General features: G+C 37.3%; 1 protein-coding gene across 2 annotated transcripts in view; it reads right to left on the bottom strand.

Moving 5' to 3' along the window:
• Positions 1-25976, bottom strand: part of USP12 (ubiquitin specific peptidase 12) — a 43316-nt gene that overhangs the window by 5156 nt on the left and 12184 nt on the right. Inside the window, exons 2-8 of one of the 2 annotated variants that reach the window (XM_076328043.1) lie at positions 24017-24097; positions 15827-16040; positions 12043-12269; positions 6542-6618; positions 6254-6337; positions 3284-3481; positions 750-828 (exon numbers count right to left, since the gene is read on the bottom strand). In XM_076328043.1, the coding sequence (XP_076184158.1) occupies positions 750-828; positions 3284-3481; positions 6254-6337; positions 6542-6618; positions 12043-12269; positions 15827-16040; positions 24017-24097 (960 nt within the window). The remainder of the gene's footprint in view (positions 1-749; positions 829-3283; positions 3482-6253; positions 6338-6541; positions 6619-12042; positions 12270-15826; positions 16041-24016; positions 24098-25976) is intronic. The other variant, XM_076328044.1, reaches the window with a different exon arrangement.

Below are 25976 nucleotides of genomic sequence, written 5' to 3'. Positions count from 1 at the left end.
CCTGAGATGATATAAGGATACCAGCAGTTTCTGCTCTTTCTCTCAATAAAGAATAAAAGATAACTGATGAAACAGAAAGATGACAAAGTCAAAACTGGTGAAGGGGAATCCTGCTGTTCCAAGAAATTAGTTAGAAACCCTTTTTTTTTTTTTTAATAATAAGAATTCCTGGAAGCACGGCTAATATTAGCAAGAATACCACCAGAGGCAAAAGGCTCCCGTTTCAGGGATTAACTTTTAAATTTCAGGGCAAAATCTCAAAAATCTGAAGTTTCTTCCTATTTTGATACTTGTTACACCTTTGTCTGTAACAATCCAGGATACTCAATAAAACAGACTACCAGACTGATCCATTCCATTAAATCATACACTCCTAGAAAATATGAACAAACAGCTTGCTCCAAAAAATTGCCCTCAGAAAAGAACTGTAGTAAAACCAATTTATCTATATCCTTATTTGCCATGTCTTCTGGCCACAGGAATAGCTTATTAAACAAAGGTGAAAGACAGCGGCCATAAACGAAGAAGCTTCTTTTAAGAAGCATAAAACCCAAAATGCAATTCAAAGTATTGTATAGTCAAATTGTAAGGCGCAGCTCTGCACTCACCATTATTGCTCATTTGGACTGGGGTTGAACCCTCTTTTCATTAGCATACCAGTCCTTTTACTTTAAGTAATCATATACACAAGGAGGGTGCATGCACTCTGGTTGGTATGAGAAAAACGTCCAGGGTTACACAAAGCTTACCTCAACAATATCATCATCAAAAAGCAACCAAAAATCATGACTCTTCACTATCGCAATATAATGTCCTCTGTTAGGGCCACTGTAAAATAAAATTAGAAAAGAACACAGACAATAACACACATGTATGTACAAACGTATTTCTTTTTTTTTTTTTCTTGTAGAAAAGCAATACTTAACAGTAATTAAAATGGCCACCAGTACAATTTCTGTTTGGATGTTTCTTTTCTTTTTTCCCCTCCACTTATATCATCTTCATAATGAGGTCTTACTTATCTCTACATTTAATATTGTGCTAAAAAAAGGATTACAATTTCAAATGAGGAATAAGCAGCACAGGCATTGAAAATATAAACGAAATTTAAAAAGAAGAGAGACAGAGAAGTGCATTCAAGAAAACATTCTGATGTTTCATAGGGACAGAACAGATCCCAAACTATTTCTGATCTTCAGAAAGAAAAAGCTGCTGTTCATTTACAGTCTCAATCAGGAATCTCTTTATCTGGTCCACTGTAAACAAAAACTGAATTAAACTGACAGTTTAGAAGTCTCACAAATCCTCACAGCAATGAGAAGGGCTCCCAGTTAAATTAAAACTGTTATAATCCACAGCTCTTCAGTGTATGGCAGACAAGAAATTTCTCCACAACTATGACAGAAAAAAAAAACTTTAAAAGTGTCCTATTTCTAATCAGATTTCAAGTAAAGAAATAATACACTTTCTGAAGCAGCTGAACCTTACAACTGAAAGTGGACAACTAGTTAAAGCAGTTCTGGAACTGTCTTAACTGGCTAAAAGCACTCATACAATTTTTATGTCTAGATCAGGGAAGGAAGGTTGCCATCTGTGAGGGACATGTCTGTGTACCAAGTCATATAACCCAATGAAAACAGGGTTCATCTCCTTCCACAGCTCTGAGAATGGGTACGTTTCCATGACTGCAGCTTGAATGAAGGAGAAAGAAATGGTCAGAAACGGACAGGTTCTGTTTTCCCTAAAATCCAGAACGAGAGTGTCCCAGAAGACTATGGCACAAAGGCTTATTTTCCAAAACTGTCCTGGCCAACATGAGATCTAGTCATCTTACCCCTACTCTAATCCTAGGTCCATCTAGGCAGTAACGGGGGTGGGGGTGGAACAAAGGGCAGTAACTGGCAACTAGAGGGCAGATCTGCCATTTTGAGGGACTTAAAAAGTTGAAAGAATGGGCTGATAAGAACCTCAAGAAGTTTAACAAGTATGAATGCAAGATCTTGTGCCAGACTAACTCCATCCAACAGCACCAGCTGCAAACCAACTGGCTAGGTGGGCCCAGGAGGTCAACAAGATGAGCTGTTAGCCAGCAGCGCATCATTTTGGTGACAGGGCTGAGCGTATGCAGGGTTGTACTGAAAGAGTAGAGCCAGCAGTGAAGTGATAATCCCCACCATTCTGCATTCTGGGACCCAGAACTGGACATGAGATTCCAAACATGACCTTGTCAGTTTAAGGGAGAGACTGGTAAACTGGAGGAAGTCCAGTGTCAGGCCACTACATTTGTCAGAGGGCTACAGCACCAGATGGATGAAGAGAGGCTGAGGGAGCTGGCTTTATTCAGCCTGGAGAAGACTAAATGAGGAATCCAGCTGATGTCTTCTACTACCCAAAAGGGAAGAGTTATAAAGAAATGAGAGCCAGGCTCTTCTCAGAAATGCACAGCGAAAGGACAAGAAGCAGTGGTCACAAACTGCAGCAAAGGAAATTCTGACCAGATACTGGGGGGGGAAATCACTGTAAGAACATTGACGGACTGGAACAAATTGCCCAAAGAGGCAGTGAAATCAGCATTCCTAGTCGTGAAACTGAGCCCAGTGCAACCTAATCTAATGTCAAAGTTAGCCCTGCTTTGAGCTTTAAGTAGTTGACCTCACAATGTAAATTATTCTATGATTCTAGATGTTAGATCATCATTTTCCACTTCGGGGCTTTTATCAATCAGCAGTTTGTAGAGCAGCCATGATTTTAAGACATGAAACCATAAGAACATTTGTTGAATACAGCAAAATCAAATACAAATCTAACAGTCATATTTTGAAAGCAAGGAAACAAAGTAATCAACAAAACTCATAATTTATGGATATACTTCAGAAAACGTTGCTCAAGCCTTAAAAAAAACCCACCCCAAAGGAAATGCTTTATAAAGGAATCTGTTCTATAATGCTTTCCTTCCTAAGAAACTTTTTTTTAAAATGATCTTTAAATGTTATTACAGTTGTATGATACTGCGTGTTTTGTGGGTTTTTTTAAACATAGTTAAGTTCATGCAAAGACCTGTCATGTGAAGTACACTGTTATCACTTTCCACAAAGAATTATCATGGCAAGAAAGCCGTATGTTCTGTCAGGATTGGTAGCATCTCCCCACAATGCTTTCTTTCCTAAGAAACTTTTCTTTTAAGAGGTCTTTAAATGCTATTAGAGTTATGTGATACTGGGTGTTTTGTTTTTTAAACACAGTTAAACTTACACAAAAATACCTTGTGTAAAATAGTTATTACCTTCCACAATGAACTACCACAGCAACAAGGTCATACATTCTGTCAGGATTGGTGGCATCTCCTGAGGTGTTAAATAAACGAAGCTCTAAAGGAAAAACTACTCTATAAGAGAGTTTTGTGTATCGATGCAGCTGATCCATGTATTTAAATCTCTTCAAATGGAGAGCTAGAATCATAGGCAGCTTTTTTACTTTCATCCTGAAAAAAAAACCCAACAAAAAACCAACAGTATTTCCAATATCCAGCCAAAACATTCAGTTGATATCAACAAACAGGAAACCTGTCTTACTGAAGTCTTTAAAAAATTTTGCAAGCGTTAAAAGAAGCTCAAATAATCAGGTGTTTACTAAAGGTGGATTTTAACAATTGATAGCATTGCAAATCTATTTAAAATAATAAGCTATAATATATAATAACAGCCATGATGAACCCACATAATAATTTAGACACAATGACTGCATAGCACAGAATTCAATTTTTAAACATACCTCCCCATAGCTTTCCTGAGTTCCCAAAAGCAAAACCTAGATGCCACTTGGTATACAGTGGAGGTATTAAAACAAAGTTGTTCCAGAGATCCTGTTCCAGTTGAATTTCTCAGTAAACTAGCCAAGGCAAAAAAGCTTTTTAAAATAAGCTTTGTTACACCACTTTTTTGCATATGTATTACTCCAAGTTTTCCTATCAAGCCATTCATTTAACATTGCCAAGGGATACAAATAGCCCACTGTTATTCACCTTACCTCGTGCCATCCAAACAAGATAATGCTGTGCTCTAGCACAATCATTTTGTACAAATGTTGCAGCATTATTTTATGGCAGTCAAAGCCAGAAAGTGATAATCTAGTTTTATTGAGGGCTCACTGGCCCCTTTCCCTAGTTTGAGGTATTGAGATCTCGCACCAGTGCCTACAAATCCTCAGCAGCCAACCACAGCTGGCCTGGCAGCAACCACAGACTTCCACTCTCTGGGCAATAGATTTGCCCTTACTAGCAGAGCGACCAAACTAGACTGCTCTGCTTCTTGGCACAGCTAGTTGCCTTAGATCAGCACTATGCTGAATTTTTCAAACTGCCTTCAGCCCTGAAAGGTAGCTCAGAAGTCTCAACAACACAGCACAGGTTTCAGACATGTCTACTAAGACTATATTTTCAGAATGTCAGGAAATATGTTTGTACCAGACAATCCTTTTTCAAAAAATATGGGTCTGGGGACAAAATCCTTAAAAACTCACCTTCCTTCCCTTTTCTCATTAAACTTAGACTGATAGTAACCTATAGGAAACCTTGCTAGACTCAAATTTTCTCCATGGCCTGCAAGGGAACTAGGAAATGAAACAAGCAGGAGAAGGGCAGAAAGATGACAGAAGCAACTATTTTTAGGGAGAGTTAAATTTTTATTGTATTACTGAGATATGGATATAATTTCTGCTCTATTTCTTTTTTCCAAATGAAGTCCTCTTCTCATAATGCAACTGTGTTTGACAACATGAACTCTTTCACTGGTGAAGAAATTCAGTACACCACCTTTGCTAGTTGAGTAGACACTATCACAGATAAGCTCCATGTTTCAGAGATGGAAGAAAACTATGACTGTAGTGAAACTGAACTTAAGCCCCACATGAAAAGCAAACTATAAACAATAAAAGCTGTGTTTTGCTAATATGGCAGTGCCTACAGTACAAGTTTATGTCAACACAGCTTATATTGGTCAGGGATCACATTACCTGCCACCAGAAAAATTGCTAAGGCAACAGAAAACAACAGGACAGACCTGGCTTCAGAACCCTCTAATACACAACAATTAGTAAGCTTAGGCAACATGTGAAAGCAGACTTTGCCGATGAGGTATGCCAAAAGCCATGTGCTGAAATCTATGGTAAACCAAATAACCAGAATCAGTGGTATAACCAGTAGAGCATGTCAGTGTTCCCACCCCTTCAACTAAATACTTTCCCAGATAATAAATACCTCACAGTATACAAAATCTGAGGTTTTTCAAAGGTGTAAGCAAGACTAGAAGAATTATTAGGCAGACAAGAATTGTCTTTAAACATAACGAATTTCAGGCTTCCACAGAGCTTCTGATGCTTTTCAGGTGCACTGTCAAGCAGAAGTTTAGCACAACTAACTACACACTTTTAAGAAACCAGAAACTCAGTTAACAAGTTACAAGCATCATTACGCCATCTTAAAAGGGGCTTATAAAAAAGATGGCGGCAGACTTTTTAGCAGGGCCTGTTGTGACAGGACAAGGGGGAATGGCTTTAAACTAAAGGGGGGTAGATTTAGACTAGATATAAGGAAGAAATTTTTTACGCTGAGGGTGGTGAAACACTGGCACAGGTTGCCCAGAGAGGTGGTGGATGCCCCATCCCTGGAAACATTCCAGGTCAGGTTGGACGGGGCTCTGAGCAACCTGATCTAGTTGAAGATGTCCCTGCCCATGGCAGGGGGGTTGGGCTAGATGACCTTTAGAGGTCCCTTCCAACCCAAACTATCCTATGATTCTATGATTCTGACTGAATCAGAAAAAAAGTGCTATCAAACTGATTCTTACAGCAATTGGAAAAATTATTTTATTATCAAGACAAAACCAAGTTTTAAAAGTCACATGAAATCAGTGACTTTTCATCATTACCCATAATCTTTGATTAGTCACCGGCAGTTTGTTTCAACTTGCCTTTTTAACTTATTTTTGGTCTTAAGACCATTCTTTTCCTCATTCGTAAAATAAATAATGAACAAAGCAGTACCAAAATGCTTTATGTGGATTCTCATTACTCATGCAAGTAGGCTCATTGAATTCAAGCAAGAGGAATGCAACCAAGTTACTCTTAAGTGGAAGAAGAGTGAGAAAAATTAAGGGAAAAAGAATGTTCTCCCCCTGCCTCATACACACACAGAAGGAAACAGATTATTTTCATTAAATGCATGGGTTATCTTTTTCCCTCCCTGAGTCTGATGTACCTTTTATGTGCTTCTTGCTTACTGCGACACTCTTCACAGTAATATTTGTATTCACTGCACAGAGTTTCTGTATTGCTGAAACCCCTGAATAAAAAAAAAACAGAAATGCTATATACTAGTTTCTTACCTGAAATATACATATAAACATGTACAAAATAAACATAATTTTATACTCTTAAGTTTGCATAAACTAGAATTTGCTAAGCTTGTGAGCTTTTAGTTTTAATTCCTGCTTTCTAGGTAACAGATAAAAGACAAATTATGAAAATTCAGATTTTTTGCGTTTACCTTAAACAATGAGTGATTGAAGTATTCTGCTCCACATCAACTGAAAGGTCTAAGAAGTCTTCATCTTTGCTGCTTATCTGCATGAAAAAAGACCCAATAGATTATAGTTAAAACAAGTTATACTAATTTACCTCTGTTTTTCAGTACCATTTTCTATTGACAGAATGTATCTTTTATCTTATAACAGCCTTTTAAAAATTGTTACAAGTGGCCTTTCTATTTCAGAGATTTGCTAGATCTGTTTCTAATTTTGTTCAGGAAGGGAGAAGTGTGTATGTGTCTGTGGGGGTATATAATGCCGGTTGTCATTATGCTGTGATTTCAGCTTAACAATGCAAGAATAACAATTAAAATAAAAAAGAAATTCCTAGAAGCAGAGAATAAAGTCCACCACAAATCCTGAAAAATGGTGATGGATGAAATCCACAGCTGCCCTGAAAATCAACTATGTTATTATAAGGTTTAGGAAATAGCAATCTGCAACCTTAACTTTTGTCTGCTGGTGTTTCCTCTCTGTATCTAGAGATACTCAATGCCACTGATGAGAACGTCCTCTGCCTTTTATGACTCCTAGGTACAAAAGTAAATGCTTTTAGAAAAGATGCCTGGCTGCAGTTTCTTGATTGAAGGCAGGAAAAGTTAAACAGCTACAGGAGAACTAATGTAAGTTGATCTTTAAAACGTATGAGATTTATGTTCCCTTTTTATGTTTCCAGAATAAAAATAAATTTGGAAAGTTGCTCTCTGATTATCAAGAGATGAAAAGCACGCAGTTCCTAAGGGCAGCATACATGGAGAATAAAAAGAAATATACAGGTGGTCAAGACAACTGTTTTTGAGAACGAATACCACAGGGCAAATCCAAAAACGTAGGAAATTAAGTTAAAAGCTTCTGTTAATATCTGTGAGAGGACTGGGCAAGGATTCCTCCCACTCTTCTGTACCTAATCTTTCCAAGAGTAAGTGTACATGTACAAAAAATGTCACTATGCCAGTATACGTCACATCTACTACATCATTTAGATGCTGAAGTGTAATGTTTATACTTTTAAAGAGATCACAGAACATATATGGAAAACTTCCAATATGTTTTTAGGGTGGGAAAAAAAAAGCCACCTGCATCTTCAGCGTGCTGCACATTTCCTGTCTTCAGGGATGTACTGTGGTTTAGTTATGCGGACAATTCTTCAAAATATCCCATTGCAAACCACTTTTGGAACTATCAAACTTGAGTTTATAACACTAACAACCTGGTGGAAATCATCTTAGCCTAGGGATTAAGAACAGCTCAGGGAAAAAAAAAACAGTTCTAGAAAATACTCTGCTGCAGTCTTCAGCTAGGACAGCTGGAATTAAGGAGTCATGTGATCAGTGTTATTCAGACATGCAATTAGATAATTCTTCCTCTCTTGGTCTAATCAAAGAAAATTCCACGAAACAATAAAGATTTCACAGGCAGCTTTATCCCACGCAGAAGCTGTAAGGGCGGGGAGGAGATGGAGAAGAGGAAAGGGATGTGTTGTACTTGGTTAAAAAGAGATCGGTACTGAAACCAGAAGTTCGCAAAAGGAATTCTTCCATTCTTAGTGATAATACTGATAATACTGCCTTAAAGAACCTCTCTCAGGTTAGCCAGTCCATTGTGAACTTAGGATCATGAGGAACCATTAAAGGCTTTATTGAAAGAATAGCTAAGTGGATTTTTTCCATCTATGTTGATAATTTAGAAACTGCTATTCTTAATTTTTAAGATTTTTTGAACATTAGTATTTGAACAGTACTTTTTTTACCAATATTAACTCATATAGTTTTAATTTAAAAAAAAGATAAATGATAAAAAAGTCACCCTCCACTCTAACCAGCCCCCCCTTCTGTAGAAGTTCTGGTTCAAATAAACATCACTAAGTTCCTTAGACTACAGTCACCAATGCTATATATTTCAATCATCTATAGAATGAAAAAAAGATGGACACGGTCAGAAAACCTCATCACTTGCAGAATCAAGCCCTGATGTGTTCAGAAAGCCATCTGAGTGCTCCTAACAGGAGCACCTGAATAATAGTGAAAAATTTGGGTGTTCCAACATTCTGGCTAAAGGCGATGGTCTACTGTTCTCATATTAAGGACATAATCTGCACTCAAACAGCTCAGCTGTACTCTGACGGCCAACGCCACACAGAACAGAAAACTCAGAAGGCTAACACTCATGGAATCTGTATTTCTTTCAGTCTGGAATTTCACTAGCAATGTGAGTCAGCTCACTGACAAAAAAGCTTTTGCAACTGTAGGCTCCCATATGTGCTAAGACAGAAACTATTTTTAAATGAAGATGAAACAAAGGGCATGATTTATCTTGGTTTCAAAAAAAAAAAAAAAGAGAAAAAAAAGTAGGGCATAGTTAAGCCTTCTATAGTACCCCCATAAAAGAGACCACCGAGATTTTCCTTATTGCCTCCTCTCAGTCCAAAGTAGAATTGAGCCAAAGAATTTTATGCCTTGCAGAGAACACAAGAGCAAGACCATCAGCTGGAGAAAAACATTATCAATATGTTTGGTGCTTTTGACCCAAGACAAATTCCTATTTTTCTCTGTGGAAGTACTGCCCACATTTAGCCATTTCAAATTTAATCTTGAAGTCAATTACATTATTTTCTGGTTTACTGTTACTCTTTCCTTAAATTGTGAGAGAAATCTGTAAAACCAATGAACTTCTAGATCATTTTTATCAATTAGCCACAAAAATATGTAACATTGACTTCATCATACCGCCTCTGTCAAGGAAGCGGGAAAGCATCATAACAAGAAATCACATTAAAAGCATGTAAAGACAACTTACAATCCGTTTTGTAACTTACTCGTTTTATAGTGTGGCTTGACCCATGACACAAATCTTTGTTAAAGAATCATACCTATGTTCCTTATATTCCACTGTCCATACTTAAACTGAGGACAAATCTTTAGTCAGTTAATTTTTTATCTTAAAGATGGGCTAATGAGTGTGTCCTGGAAAGAAGCTCTTTTCTATAATTAGGACAACTGAAATTAGAATAAAATCTTGCCATGCTGATTTTAGGAACGTTGAGTAGGTTTGGCCAGTTAGAACACAAATATTCTCACTTAAAGCAAAGATATATTATGCTTTATATTTAAGTATGCATTAAATTCCAAATTTAAATAAAAAATATACTAAGGTTATTGTCTTATCATTAAGAAGCACTAATTCATCCACTTTGCTGTGTAATCCAAGTACTCCTGACATTTTAAGTTATATTTCTAAACACAGAAAGACTCTAAATACCAACAGCTTCCAATAAACATTAAAACAATCATATATGCTCACTATATTTGAAAATAAGACACTATTCACAGTAATATTACTTATTTAATGTGTCTAAATGTGTTTCTAAGTGCCCATTTTCAGGTCACTGTGTTTTAATTAGACCCAAGCTGATATATTGAATAGACAGAAGCTGATAAAATAATTTCCAGATTATTAGGGCTTGGAAAACAAAGGCCCTAATATACTAAAAAACAATGTGTATTAGAACACTGAATTTAAAATTCAACTGTCCAAGGAGGCACAGTGGCAAACAGACACGGTGTATCCTATTCAGCAATAGCTAACAGAAAATAGAACTGAGCAATATTAGTAGAACTCTCAAAATTGTGATAGGCCTGATAACTAATAAAATACGCTGGCATATCAGCATATCAGCATTTTAAAATTGTATTAAGGACTGTACCTAGATCAAAATCCTGACAGCAGTGATTCACTATGCCACAGTGAGGAAAGGTAATGATGTCAGTCATGTTAAGAGACTAGGCTAAACTCATGTTTCAAGAAGAAAAAAAAATCTGTTCAAGAACTAAAAGAGAAGCAATTGACAGTTGCCACGAAATAGTTATTAGGGAGGGGAAATCTACCAGGAAAAAAAATATGGTAGCTAGAAATCAGCACCTAAATTATTCAAAATGCCATGACCTACTGATCTACAGTCTGCAGTTACATTACATATGACATTAGAAAGCTATTTTCTTTGAAATAAAAGAGGTGGGTATTTCTAGAAGACAGAGAAAATTACATGTGAAATATATAGATTTAATCCGATTAATTCCTCCTTTCCAACATCATGCTTAAATATGTGCATTACCTAATTAAGGAAAATAGGTATGAAGAGTCATACAAAAAATACAGTCATTTAGCTTTTTACAATATCTAAGGCACAGACTATGACTGAATTACCGTAATTTTCAAATTGTGCTGCTTTTTCTCTTTCTCAAGCAGGTAAAATTCAATTATAAGTTTTTCTGAAATATAGGCTTTCTCTTATTGTAGAACTATTCTCAAAGAAAATTTTAGTATAGCTTACTCAAAGCAGGAGTTTATTTCTCAGGGTCTAGTATTAGAAGAATTCCTGTGGACAGACATTTAGGAAAGGATTACTTTTCCTGCATGTTAAGTTATGTTCTTTGAGAATCCCAGTCTACTGTCTCAGTGCCAAAAGCCAACCATAGTATCTTGATTTCAATGGCTTTAAATTTAAAAACTAGAAATCGGTGGAAACTGATTCAGAATACTTATGTATGGAATGTATCACTAAGCATGACATTAAGTTATTAAGACATTAAATTTGAGAAGAAGTCCACATCCCCAAGTAGCAGGCTTTATTGTTCTTAGGAAAACATCAATTTAGAATTTTCTAATCTAAATTTTGAAGTTCATTATGATCACACTGACAAAAATTCAATTCAGAATTTTCCTAATATTGGCCAAAAGCCTTTTCCTACAATTCATGCATCAGCTGCTGAAATTTTCTCACTAACAAAGAAAAAATGCAAATGTTCATACGAATGTAAGATTTCTAAAGAAAGAAACTAATCTAGTATGTTAGTCTGTTGGGATACTGTCCTGGTTTCGGCAGGGATAGAGTTAATTTCCTTCCTAGTAGCTGGTACAGTGTTGGATTTAGGATGAGAACAAAGTTGATAACGCACCGATGTTTTTAGTTGTTGCTAGGTAATGCTTACACTAGCCAAGGACTTTTTAGTTTTCCATGCTCTACCGACTGAGAAGGCTGGAGGTGCACAAGAAGCTGGGAGGGGGCACAGCCAAACTGGCCAAAGGGACATTCCGTACCATGTAACATCATGCTCAGTACATAAACTGGGGAAAGCTGGCCGGGGGGGCCGCTGCTCGTGGACTGGCTGGGCATCGGTCGGCGGGTGGTGAGCAATTGTACTGTGCATCACTTGTTTTGTGTATTATTATTATTATTATCATATTATTATTATCATTTTATTGCAATTATTAAACTGTTTTTATCTCAACCCACGAGTTTTTCTAACTTGTGCTCTTCCAATTCTCTCCCCCATCCCACTGGGTGGGGGGGAGTGAGTGAGCGGCTGCGTGGTGCTTAGTTGCCGACTGAGATTAAACCACGACAGATACATGAATCATGAAACATGGAAGAATTCATTTTACGAAGCATATCCAGACTTACAGTTTCACACGTAAGACATCTGGTTTCATTAGTTAATGTTCCCTGAAAGATTTCATGAACCCAGGTTGGGTCTGGTGGGCTGTTATTTTCATTGTCGATGTTGCCATTAGGTAGGCGACCATTTTGTTTCTCTTGTTTTCTTTCCTCTTGCAAGATATCCGCAATTGTATTTAATAGATAGTTTAAGAACTCATGTGCATCCTGCTGCATGTAGTTATCAAAAAGCTCTACAAGATAAAACAACAGAAGATTTTTTAATTAATCGGTTACTGCTATACTACAAAAAAGTTTTTAAAAGAAGTCAAATTTCAAAACCAGTCTTTACTTCACGTCTTGAATCATTCATGACAATACAACACCAACCCAAAATGCATACTTCATAAACTAAGCCAAAAGTATAGGGGGTGGAAAGAGGGGAGGGCGAGCCAGCTTACATTCACAGAAATCTCTCAGCTGATCAGAATTAACAGAAGTGCAAACCACTCTGCAAGAAAACTAGGGCATGATTCAACTACCTAAACATAGGTGTACATACAATGCCACCTGAAATGTTATAGCTTATCCTGTCCAGCCTCCAGATGCCAGTCCACGACGATTTGGATCTCCTACAGGGGCTATGCTATCTCTGCCAAGCTTAGGTCAATGTCTTGGATAACACAGGGCATCTCAAACGGCACTAGATGTTGATATTTTCCAGAAATGAACTGAGAACTTATGACAGGAAAGGTTTCATCATCTGTATGTTCTATCACAGGAAGAACATGAAAAAGAAATGCACAGAACATTGCCTTATTTATTTTCACTTTTAGGGTTTTAAGTCCACTGTTGCTCTGTCATAAGCACAGTGTCATCAATACTAGCAATGAAAATAAGATTAAGATGAAAAACCTAAAGATATTGATATTTTTAAACAATAATTTTCTTTCTCAAAGCTCTTTAAGTAAGGTAGTATTTGTAGATGCCATGTCAAATTAGCCTAAAGTTCTAGCCACAGCAAGAGCAAACAGGTTTCAAATTAGGACTTCAAGTAATAAACAGATCTGTCTTTCAAGATCTGAAATATTGCTTCTGGAGATTGGTATATGTGGGACCTTTATTACTGGTGGAGTTGCTGGATAGATAATAATGGATTCACTATGCTTTCTGCTTCATGTCCTCAGTTTGTCAACATTTCTAAGCATAATAGTTTTAAGATTAATTCAGTGGAAGGGAAATAGTTTCACTGGCACATACTTGTGATGTATAGCAATGATACATATTCAAGCATAAAGTTGAACTCTTTCTTACAAGTCTACTCCCTTGTTTATGTTCAAATTGGTACTACCCTGAAAACATCTTTATTGTAGTCCCTTGGGATATCAACGTGAGAAATCCTCTGCTGCTACAAATACTCATATTAGGAATGGGACTGAGAAAACCATAAAGGCATTGAATCAGATTTAGTAATAGTTACTACTTCTCTCTCTGACCCGGAATTGTTACAAGGAAATTTGCCTGCCAATTTAAAAAGCATTCTATATGACTGGCTAATATCATTGAAGTCTTTTAATGTGCAATTACTTCAATTAATTACAACTTGCAATTTGCTTGTAGTCCAAGAATATACTAAGAGACTGGCCTTCAGTGGAGGGATAGTTCCCAGGACTGGAAAGATGAATGAAAAAGATACTCAGTGAAGCTTAAATTTTGAAGTGCATACAGGGACTACATGGAAGCTTTACTATCATTCACTTGATAGCATCCAGGAGTAAACTTCAAATAGAAAAAAAAAAATCCCGAGCTATTAGCAAAGTAGGGAGGAATTTGATGCTAATCTAGATCATTTGGAGGGGTTAAGTAGCGCAATAGGTCAGCCAAGAGTATGAACCAAGTAGTTTATTTAGTGAACTACTACACTATTTTTGAGAAGTAAGAGTAAGTTCAACTCTGAATCTAGCCAACTGTAAGGTCTTTATTTAATCAAGTAAGTCAAGGCAGAACAGAAGCTACAAGTCTCTTGAGGTGAAACACTTCAGAGATTCTTCACAGTGTTACGTCATGGACCTCTCAGGGCTATGTGCCCAGTCGGTAAATTAGCATTAAGTACAACAGAATGAAAGCTACACATTGTCCATTTTATGATTAGAAAAAATTTAAGCAAACATAACAGTATACCTTCAGCTGACTTCAACCCAGCATCTGCTTCCCAGCCAGTTAAGCTTTAAGGTCATTAACATATGTGTGTTGTATTCAGACTTTGAAAACAAAGATGGAATAGCAGCATTGTAGTCTGGAAGACATTAAGATTACGTTCTCAGTCATCACCCTGGTATAGCTGGATACTGACTGGAACAGAATCTAGATCGGTGTTGTGTACCTACCTGATTCGTTACCTAACTCTTCTTTAAAGCTCAAAATTCTATACCTTTACAATAAGCACTTAATAGCATATATGATGTCCATGTAATCGCTGCCTGACAATTTAGCCATTTATTTGTAGAAAAGGTGAGAGTATTATCATTACGAGAGACCCCAAAAGCCAGCAAGAGCTGAACTTTCACATCTGATTTCTCTAACGAAGATTTTCCAATTGCCTTCTCCTGCTTAGAATTTTAGTGTCATGACATAATTAAGCATTAAAAAGAACACTTTCTAAAAAGAACTTAATGGCTCCTGTGGTTTACTTTCTGCTTTCCATTTGAACCATTCTCCACGTTTGTCATAGTTGGTCAACATTCATTGACATAATGAACTATTTCTGTAAATGCATCAACACACAAGCATACTTACTCAAGTATACTTACCAAAGAACTGAATGACAGTTTTCTATTCCGCATAGGCAAGAGATTGTACATTACCCAAGAGCTTTTTTTTAACAATATTATTACAACTCATGGTGTGCGTTTGCTGGAGGGATCACTTCAAATTAGGAAACTCGTAGTATTTTATTTCTTGTTTTTACTACAGAGACGGTCATCATAACATTTAAACACTTTTTTAGTCTGCATATATAGTCTTGGAGAGATTACAACAGTATGAACATGTCTGTTGCAGCGGTGTTAAATGGTACCTCATACAGTTTATTTAAATCTAGTGGTTATTTTTTAGAAAAATTTTATGTTATATTTTTATAAAAGTATCCAAATTGAGTAGTAGATTACAAAGTTTCATTTATATTTTAACATTGAATTATTTTCTAAAACATTTTGACCAATTAGCCCTGCAGATAAGAAACAAGAAATGTTAACAATCTCTGGAAATCTCTTGAAATTTAGGATATCAATTACACTAAAAAAAATTAGCCAAAACTACTTGGTGATTTTAAAATTCATTAAACCTTTAAAAAGTAGGTCAAGCTAAGTATTGCATAAATTCTAAATGAATTTAAAAATTTGTGGGTTTTTAAGGTAGATTCTTGGAGGGAAGTCTTAACAACCTTTCTACACACTCAGTTTGGGAGACTGATTCCTGCATTCAAATAGTAATGTTTTTTTAAACACTGAACAAAAGCGTTACAGTGAATTTTGATTACAAAAACACAATTCATCAAGAAGCAAAATTAGCAAGCAATTTCATAAGCAGCCACTGACAATACACTCAGTTCTACATGAAGAGAGACAGACAAGGATTCTCTCTCAGAACAGCTGCAGGGTTACACCCTTATCCTAGGGTCACCTCTTCTTTATACTGCAGGACCAAGAACACTTTCCACAAGTAACAAATATGTAGGCATTCCACTATGTCAACTACAGAATTAAATCATAATTGCTATGATTATTACACAAGAAAATTTTAAAAAAGTTACCATTTTCTTTTCGTAATCTTGTTATAAATTTTTTGGGAGGTATTACTCCAACTTTTTTCTTCTGGGTGGCTATACTGTGGAAGAGATCAGCTAAGCATGTAAGGAGATTCTCTTTTTTTCTTGGTTGACTCTTGTATGCTAAGACTTTGTCTCGAAATGGTCGACAAAAATAAAGTGCCTGAAGAACTGAATTGCAGTAGCATGTATTCCCAAACTATAAAATAAGAGAGACGTTTATTAGTTTGCATTGTATTACTGTAGAGAGGTAAAATTAAATCCAAAGTATAAGAGAATGCATAAACAGGGGCAAATTTTCCGCCAGTCATTTCTTCTTGACTTTAAGATAGTAAAGCATATTTCTGTTTCACAAAGGATTAACAAGTACACTGTAAGTAAATGCAAGAAAAACCTAGGTAAATTTGAACAATATTATATAATGTTGTCTCACTTGTAAATTTAATTTATTAGTAATATTTTGCATTTACTTGGGTCAAAATATTCAACAAACACCACCAATTTCATAGCTCCCAAAATAAGCCCAGGTAAAAATATCTATCCATCTTACCACACGTCAGCCGCAACAGTAAAGAACAGGCACAGCATGACCTTGTACTGTGAAGAAATTCAGCTGTAAATTGAGAGCTTCTCAGACACTTCAGAAATTGGATTCTCCAAATCTTACTAGTTGTGATCAAAGTCAGAAATAACTGCTTTACGTTCCTACATTTTCAGTTCTCATTTTAGGGTAACAGGATTGGCATCCAGGAGTTTTCTTAAAAGATTGCAACATGGCTTGTTTAGGATTCAAAGCTATGGCACAGGTGGTAGTTTCAAATTGAGACTGAAAGGAAAAGAATGCACAATTTGGACATGTGCATTTTGAAGGAGGCAGGCCACTGAATTGAAACGGGGCAGCTAGAAAAGCATCCGTAACCCCCTTTGTACCAGAACACTCCAGATGTTGCTGTTCCCCAGACTCCTTCCAGCTCTTAGGCACTTGAGTCTTGTGATCACTAACACTGTCTCCAGCTCACCCCAACACTGCAAACCTCCCCATCACCTCTGAGAAGGCGTCATGAGCTGTCAGCGGATAGAGCCACTCTCATTTTATGCTGTCCTCCTCCAGTGAAACCTATTATCTAACACTGAAAGTGTGAGAAAAATCTTTGTAAGGCCCTCAGCAAGTAATCCAACCTTTCAGCTGCAGTCACTCAACCTGCAAATTGAAGCCCATACCTGCTACGCATTCTGTAAAATGTGAAAATAATGTTCATATTTATGTTTTATATAAAGATTGTAGCATATACAGGTACAAATTCTAAGACTATATTGTGATGGGGAGACTGTTATATAGCAAACAGTGCATTTAGAGATATTTTAAGAGCAGGTTCTTTCAACAGAGAAAAAGAACTAAAAGCTTTTACATCTTAGCAATAACAGGGAAGTAACTGGGTTTTGCTCTCTCCCGATTAAGACAAACAAGACCACCATGCAATTTAATCAGAAAACTGGAAAGTAAACTGTTTTCCGTTATTTTAAATTAATGAAATATGAAGACCCACTTTCAAAATACCCAAGACACACTCAAAGAATGAGTAAGAAGTGTATTTTAAAAAAAGATATTAATAAGTCTTAAGATCTCCATATTAAAAAGTGAGGAAATTAATGTCCATTATTTTTATTTCTTTAAGCTAGGGAAAATGCTTATATTAGCTTCTTTGTGGTCCAAATCTGCACTTGAGTAGGTCAATGAACTTAAGAGGAAAACCAGGGCTTTTTTCCTTAAAGGAAGCAGATGAAATCACACAGTAGTTTACGTCAAAACATTTAATATTGTAAGCTAATTATTTATGAGTTTATAATTAGAAATAGCCGTAAAAGGAGAACTACATTAAAATGTTAAGAAAGTTCTTAAAATTAAATCAAATGGGAAAAGTGCTAAAATTTCTACAGCAAGTGTCAAAAGATGAAAAGGCAGCAAATTAGAAATTTCATAACATTCCAATTTTAAAAAGGAACAGTCTGATGAGAAATTAATAAGAATGGCAAACGCACAGTGAGAAACGACCAAAATATAAAGCAACAGAGAACTCAGAACACTGAACAAAATTCAGGAGATTAATTTAATATGAATATATGTTAACCTACATGCCTGTGGATAGGAAATAAAAGCAAGCAGATTAAGTTCATAAAAGGTTTTCTTCAACCAAATTCAGAAAGACAGTAGGCAATAAAAGAGTTTGAAAACAAACTCCTGAAGAAAATTTAATTAGTTCACATTTGTTTTATAACTAAAGCATCAATCTTCATCGCTTCAAAACCTAAAATCTTTTTAAAATAAAGGCTTCCAATCATTAAAAAATTATAAAGGTACATGTACTAAACAACAAGGGGGAAAAGGTGGGGAGGTTTCTAGACTAAGCAAATAGGGAATTTGTTACACGAATAGATGCTGGTCTTACCACCATTATTACTTTACTTACCACCTTTGACTCCAATACTAAAGCACACCTCTCATTTAGAAAACACCCAAGACTTTGCTCCCTCCTCCCACCTCCTACTGAACACCTCTGCTTCGCTTTCTAATTCTGCTTCTTCAATGCTCAGCTCTCCTGCTACCCTGCCCAACAGACACCTTCCTTCTCCCCTCACTTTACAGTTAGCACTGCCTCAGAAGCGTAACACTTGTAAGAAGATGTGCAAGCGCTGCACTGTATAAGAAGAAGTTTGCAGCCATAATCTGTATGTTTTGTAGTGACACTGTAAACACTCCAACACCACTCTGGAATATGAAAATGCACAGCACTGGAAGCCCATCGAACTATTCAAAACAAGAAGGATGTTCAGCTAGCTTTAGAAATTAGCTAGCTTTATTCAAAATATAATTGTAGGAAAATGAAACGCTTGTGAAGTCTGCCTCAGAATAACAGTAGAAAACGCTAAGAAAGACCGTCATTGTAATTTTATATCTTAACCTGTCAGCCTGTACAGGCTACTGAAACTCTCTATCTCATTCAGGGGAAGGTAACAGAGATTATATAGAGTTATTTTAACCTATGTTTTCAACCGGTTTTTTGCTTGCCTCCTTGTTTCTGTGAGGATCATCTCAAGATGTGCATATCTAAGAAAAGTAAAAAAAGAAATTTTCTCTTTTTTTCAGTTCATATTGTTCGTCTGTTCTAAATTCTGAGAAATCAGATTATTTCCTTTCACAAAAATACTGCACTCTGTATGTATACACACTCTGTGTGTGTATTTCACACACACTTTTTCTTTTTTTTTAAATTCTGAAATCAAAGTTACAACACTCAAACCTGTGTGGAAATAAAAAAAATGAGACAATCAGGAAAGTTGCAACAAAAACAGCACACACTCACTAAGGCTTATGGCCTTGTAGTTTACTTTTCTGATGCAACATACAACTGGGAGGAAACTTGGCTGTTGAACCCCACAGATCTACAAAAACAAACAGGAGATCTACAGGGATTTAGATCTGCTAAGAACACTGTCTTCGTGCAGCACTAGGGTTCCTCCCAGCTCTGATGCATTGGCAGCTCTGACAACTTTTATTTGTTGCAATGGGCCATGCCAGTAAATAGGATTTCTCCAAAATACACAGATCCATTGCAAGAGACTGAATAACCAAACTTTCTGCTCTAGAAGTCCGGTAAACTGCTGAAGAGCTACCAGAGTAGCTCTTATGAGATTAAAAATGTTCATTATTTCATACTCATTGGATAAAATCATTGATTTAATTTGTGAAGCACACAGATTTGAATAGTTTGCATTACTGCACTGTAGAGGGAAAGAAGAATGATGGACAGACTTGATGTTCCTGATTGTCCATGTGTATGGGACATCATACTACTAACATTTTCATCTTACCACGTATCTTAAATATTTCCTGCTGATTTAGTGAATGCTATTATCCTTTCAAGCCTAAGCTGAATTTTCCATTTAGAGCTTTCATTGACAGAAACAAACATCCCATCAACCATCCAGTCTTTCATATGCTTCCCATAATTGCCCTTTCTTAATTCTTCTTTTACCTCTCAAATTGTTCTTTCAGCACATCCTCTGAATAATCCCTAGATTCCACTACAAAGCTGGAGAGGAGATAACATAGTGCTTTTGCCTTCTCTTCTTTTACACTACCTATGGATAAAGGCTACATTTACCATTGACAGATCTCTATTTCAGAATGGCCATCTTGATCTAAAGTCCTGTCCTGCATTCCAGACATCTCAAATGGCTAGCTATCACACAGTTAGAAGAGAGCTATTGATTTCCACATTATCTCCATTTTTTCCATTACTCTGGACAAAGTTAGGACAAATAAAATCGATAAACAAATTAGAAAAATTGAGCAGTAAATATTAATGAACGTCTAAGAGCTTCACTTCTTGTAATTGCTATAAAACAATTAGAGAAATCAATGAAGGCAAAAATTGTGATTTCTATCACTTCTCAATCTAATAGTACTCTTAATTTGTTATCTAATTATCTAATATTTCTTTTAATTATCATTAGCTCTGTCATTCTTTCTGAATGGCCACTGGCCATAGTTTGCTAATGAAGAAGTCACTACCTTTCCTTTTCCTGATAGATTTAAATTCTGCAAGCTTATTACACATTTATGGCATATACATACTGTGTTAGTAAACACAACCTGTATAAGAGATCTGAAAACCATCCAAGCAACAATATGACTGAATTTCCTTAGCCAAACACTGTATCTGAAAAACACAGCACCACTGTGCCATAGATGTAATAGAATCCCATTTTACTATTTGTTACAATTCAAAGAATTTTGGTCCATAAAACTTAAGTGTTTGAAGCTAAAATAAGCAATATTCCTGTACTACACAGAAAGTTAAGAGCACTCTGAGATCTTAGCTGCCTGCCTCTTACGTGTATGGTCGAGGGCAGTGACTTAAAGACAGATTTCCCCTCAAATTTCCTACTCCCTCTGGACTACAGAAAGCCAGAATCTGTTGATATTCATTATATATTAGGAAGATTGCCCTTTACTGAAACTTTTCTTAAGGGTACAAAATATGTAAAACTTCAAGATTAGGCATACAATACAATTTTACTGTTAAGTCTTAAAACCTCTCTGGACTTGGACAAGAAATAAGGAAAACAGGTTATCTGTCAACAGAGTAACAGATTTGAGAAAAGATAAGAACAGCTTTGATGGAAAGCCTAAGCTCTGCTACAGAACTAACAACAAGTATTAACAGGAACACTACTGTATTTCCTCTTTTCTGAGAAACAAAGCGTCATTTCGTCACATGCCAAAAGACGAGCCAGGGAGGAAGAAAACCAGCCTGGCTGAACAGAGAGCTTTGGCTGGAACTCAGGAAAAAAAGGAGAGTTTATGACCTTTGGAAGAAGGGGCAGGCCACTCAGGAGGACTACAAGGATGTCGTGAGGTTATGCATGGAGAAAACTAGAAGGGTCAAAGCCCAGCTAGAACTTAATTTGGCTACTGCTGTAAAAGACAATAAAAAATATTTCTAGAAATACATTAGCAACAAAAGGAGGGCTAAGGAGAATCTCCATCCTCTATTGGATGTGGGGGGAAACAGAGTGACAAAGGATGAGGAAAAGGCTGAGGTACTTAATGACTTCTTTGCCTCGGTGTTTAAGAGTAAGACCAGTTGTTCTCTGGGTACCCAGCCCCCTGAGCTGGAAGACAGGGACGGGGAGCAGAATGAAGCCCCCATCATCCAAGGGGAAATGGTTAGCGACCTGCTATGCCACTTAGACACACACACGTCTATGGGGCCGGATGGGATCCACCCAAGGGTACTGAGGGAGCTGCCAGACGTGCTCACCAAGCCACTTTCAATCATTTATCAGCAGCCCTGGCTAACCAGGGAGGTCCCAGTTGACTGGAGGTTAGCAAATGTGACGCCCATCTACAAGAAGGTCTGGAAGGAGGATCCAGGGGACTACAGGCCTCTTAGTCTGACCTTGGTGCCGGGGAAGGTTATGGAGCAGATCATCTCGAGTGCCATCACGCAGCACGTGCAGGACAAACAGGTGATCAGACCCAGCCAGCACAGGTTCATGAAAGGCAGGTCCTGCTTGACTAACCTGATCTCCTTCTATGACCAGGTGACCCACCTAGTGGATGAGGGAAAGGCTGTGGGTGTTGTCTACCTAGACTTCAGTAAAGCCTTTGACACCATTTCCCTCAGCATTCTCCTGGAGAAACTGGCTGCGCATGGCCTGGATGAGCACACTCTTCTCTGGGTAGAAAACTGGCTGGATGGCCGAGCCCAAAGATTTGTGGTGAATGGAGCTAAATCCAGTTGGCGGCCAGTCATGAGCGGTGTTCCCCAGGGCTCAGGATTGGCGCCAGTTCTGTTTAATATCTTTATCAATGCTCTAGATGAGGGGATTGAGTGCACCCTCAGTCAGTTTGCAGACGACACCAAGTTGGGCGGGAGTGTTGATCTGCTCGAGGGTAGGAAGGCTCTGCAGAGGGACCTGGACAGGCTGGATTGATGGGCCGAGGCCAATTGTATGAGGTTCAACAAGGCCAAGTGCCGGGCCCTGCACTTTGGCCACAACAACCCCATGCAGCGCTACAGGCTTGGGGAAGAGTGGCTGGAAAGCTGCCTGTCGGAAAAGGACCTGGGGGTGCTGGTCAACAGTCAGCTGAATATGAGCCGGCAGTGTGCTCAAGTGGCCAAGAAGGCCAATGGCATCCTGGCCTGTATCAGAACTAGTGTGGCCAGCAGGAGTAGGGAAGTGATCGTGCCCCTGTACTCGGCCCTGGTGAGGCCGCACCTCGAATACTGTGTTCAGTTTTGGGCCCCTCACTACAAGAAGGACGTCGAGGTGCTGGAGCGTGTCCAGAGAAGGGCAACGAAGCTGGTGAAGGGTCTAGAGCACAAGTCTGATGAGGAGTGGCTGAGGGAACTGGGGTTAGCCTGGAGAAAAGGAGGCTGAGGGGAGACCTTAATGCTCTCTACAACTACCTGAAAGGAGGTTGTAGCGAGGTGGGTGTCGGTCTCTTCTCCCAAGTAACAAGTGATAGGACAAGAGGAAATGGCCTCAAGTTGCGCCAGGGGAGGTTTAGATTGGAGATGAGGAAAAATTTCTTCGCTGAAGGGGTTGTCAAGCATTGGAACAGGCTGCCCAGGGAAGTGGTTGAGTCACCATCCCTGAAGGTGTTTAAAAGACGTGTAGTTGTGGCGCTTAGGGACATGGTTTAGTGGTGGACTTGGCAGTGCTAGGTTAACGGTTGGACTTGATGAAATTAAAGGTCTTTTCCAACCTAAACGATTCTATGATTCTATTCTATGATTTTGAAGGTATTTCAACTGTCATGAGAAAGGAAAAAAATTGCTAATTTAAGTCATGGCATTTGAGATGCATGTAAGTCAGCTTATCACTAAGAGTGTTTACTGGCTGCACAGTGTATACTTGGATTGCAGACTCTTGAACCATGTCAGTGCTAAGAACCTAGAGGTGGAGACATATGTTGTAGTAGCAGGACAGCATTAGAAGTAGTTTCATTAAGAAACACGAGACAATAGCTCTTGATAAATCAACTTGGTTTAAATATGTACTTTCTGAAGCCCCAATAAAGAAAATAATTTAATATTTCATTTCAGAATAATGAAATTTCTAACAAGATATACTTTTCATGGGTAATACCGGAAAGTAAAATTTAAATTATTCCTTAAAACTAATGATCGAATCAAACAACTCAATATGTTTTTTCCACTGTTGCTTTCCCCTTTGGGCTCAGTATTTTTTTTAAATCTTGATACAAATACCAGATGTGAACACTTCATATCATCAACAGTCTTTCACAGATTTTTTTTTTCCTTTTACTGTATTTATTCATAGATTGGTGTATGATGAACTACAAGCTACATATTTTAAACAGCTTTTTTTTAACTTATACATTTTAATAGAAAGAAAATGATTTAAAAAATACCCTACAATTAGTAAAATGAAATAAAGTATTAAATACACAGTCCAATTTCAACAATTATTTCAGTAGCATATTTCAACAAATACACTGAATATTAAAACACATTTCAATAAGTATGTATATTCAACGACTATATCTTTCAGGGTTTTAATTATTCACTCAGTTGCAGACTTGTAATTTAACAAATCCACTCCTGGCATTTCAAAGCAATGAAGTTAGGGACTGAAACTTACATTAACCAAACCAAAATAGTGCTCATTGACTGGAAATTGTTCCGGACCAATCTCTTTCTCCAAAGCTGAGGCATTGGCGCCCTAGAAAAAACAAAAGCAGTAAAATATTAGTGTTGCAACTATGTACACAGTGAATTTAACTAGTTGAGAAAAAAAAGTTAAGTTTTTTGGCAAGGGTAAATGACCAAAACCAACCAACTGACCAAAAAAAACCCAGAAAACCCCTGGTCACAGCTATAGACCTTGCTAGCACCAAACCAGTATCTTCAGATCTCAGACTAAAAATTCGGATTTATTAAACTTACTTACACTGAAGCTCTCTCTAGTCAGGAGGGAAGAAAACAAAAATAAATGAGAGACTGAATATTGAAAATGGATGAAACACTTTCCTGTCTGTACCCTGGAGCGGGGGAGAAAGTGGAGTTTGTGACCCAGCTCAACAATCATACATGGCAAATTAACCAAACTTGTTCAGTTAGTCTATTCCTTAATGCACAGACAAGCTCGTAGGCAGGATAATACTAGCCATGAATGCAGAAAAATCAGTCCTTTGAGTTCTCTGTTGATTTGCGCACTGAGGATGTTTAGATTGTCCACAAAACCATTTCACACAGGTGTCAAAGCAGACAGCAAGTCTTCCGTGCCATAACTTAATACTTACATACTTATAATAAAGAACCTAACACTCTTCCACCACAAGAAAATTATTTCAACGTAATCCAAAATACCTTAGAGATATGTTTCCAAATATGTTCTGTTCAAAAACATCTCAATGTAAGTTATATAATTTTCATGTATTTTCATGCAATTACACTGTTTTGATGTTCTGTATTTATTATCTTCAGAGTGAAGCTTCTTTAATAACAATTGCATTAATATAGTATTGCAAAACAGGCGATACAAGGCCAAATGGTGAGCTCCGCTTAACAAGTGTAATTTTCATACCGTGTAGCACATTTCAGAAGAAGTTAAGAAATGCAGATTATTCATAGGAAGCAGAGAGACTGGTCTGTTCCACTTACACTGAAAATATAAAATGTTCAAAGTGCTTTGCTAAATACCTTGAACTTTGTAAAATTAAAAGACAACACAGTACAGCTAGTGCTGCTATGCATTACAAATGCTGCAGCCTTTGCTCAACAAATCTGTTGGGTCTGATCCTTAAAAAGAAGTCTGAGAAGGTAACTTTGATTACTCTGTGGTTCCAGCTGATGACTGTTGACTGAACTGGTGCAATAAACATTAGGTTTCAAAGGGAAGAGAGTTGTTTTATTTAGAGAGAGCAAAACCTCTACTCTCAAAAATTCAGTGAACAAAAAACCCTAGCTTTCTATGAGCTCTTACACTGGTTGCTTTTAGAGAAAAGCAAATGTATGCAATTCTAAATCCCTTTTGTTGCATACAACAACATTGAGAGAGAGAGAGAGAGAGAGAGATATCTCCTCTATCAAACTAATACATGAGCATGAATATTCCAGTCTAAAGTCAGGCCTAAGTGAAGCTAAAATAGCACATAGTATACAGCAAAGAATCTTAAAAACAGATGCGACTCCTTCCCAACAAGTTCTTTCTTTACACCAAAAATGTAGCAAATAGCCCTGGACATTACAACAATAAAATAAAATCAAAATCACAAACTGCATTAAAAACAGCACGCGGGCTTTCAGAGATCAATTACAGATAAGGGGAAGGGGGACAGAATTAAAATTAGGACTGTATCAAAATGTATAAAATTAAAATGAAACTCTATTATGTGGTATCTGCCATGATGTGATTGCGGTACTGCAGAACTTAAGAGTGGTTACACAATCTAGCTTAGTAGTTCTGAAACTGGAAACACGTGGTCAAAGGCCCATTAGGAGGTAACAACTTTAACTAGAATAGAGCAAAAGATAGCATAACTCCACACTTGAGACAGTACAGCTCTGCTCCGTTCACACCACGGCCCCAGCTGCTTTTT

The sequence above is a fragment of the Aptenodytes patagonicus genome, chromosome 1 (genome assembly GCF_965638725.1).
Source record: "Aptenodytes patagonicus chromosome 1, bAptPat1.pri.cur, whole genome shotgun sequence".
Classification (NCBI taxonomy): Eukaryota; Metazoa; Chordata; class Aves; order Sphenisciformes; family Spheniscidae; genus Aptenodytes; species Aptenodytes patagonicus.
Note: the sequence above shows the minus strand (reverse complement) of the source record. Positions and strands in the feature narration are given on the sequence as shown.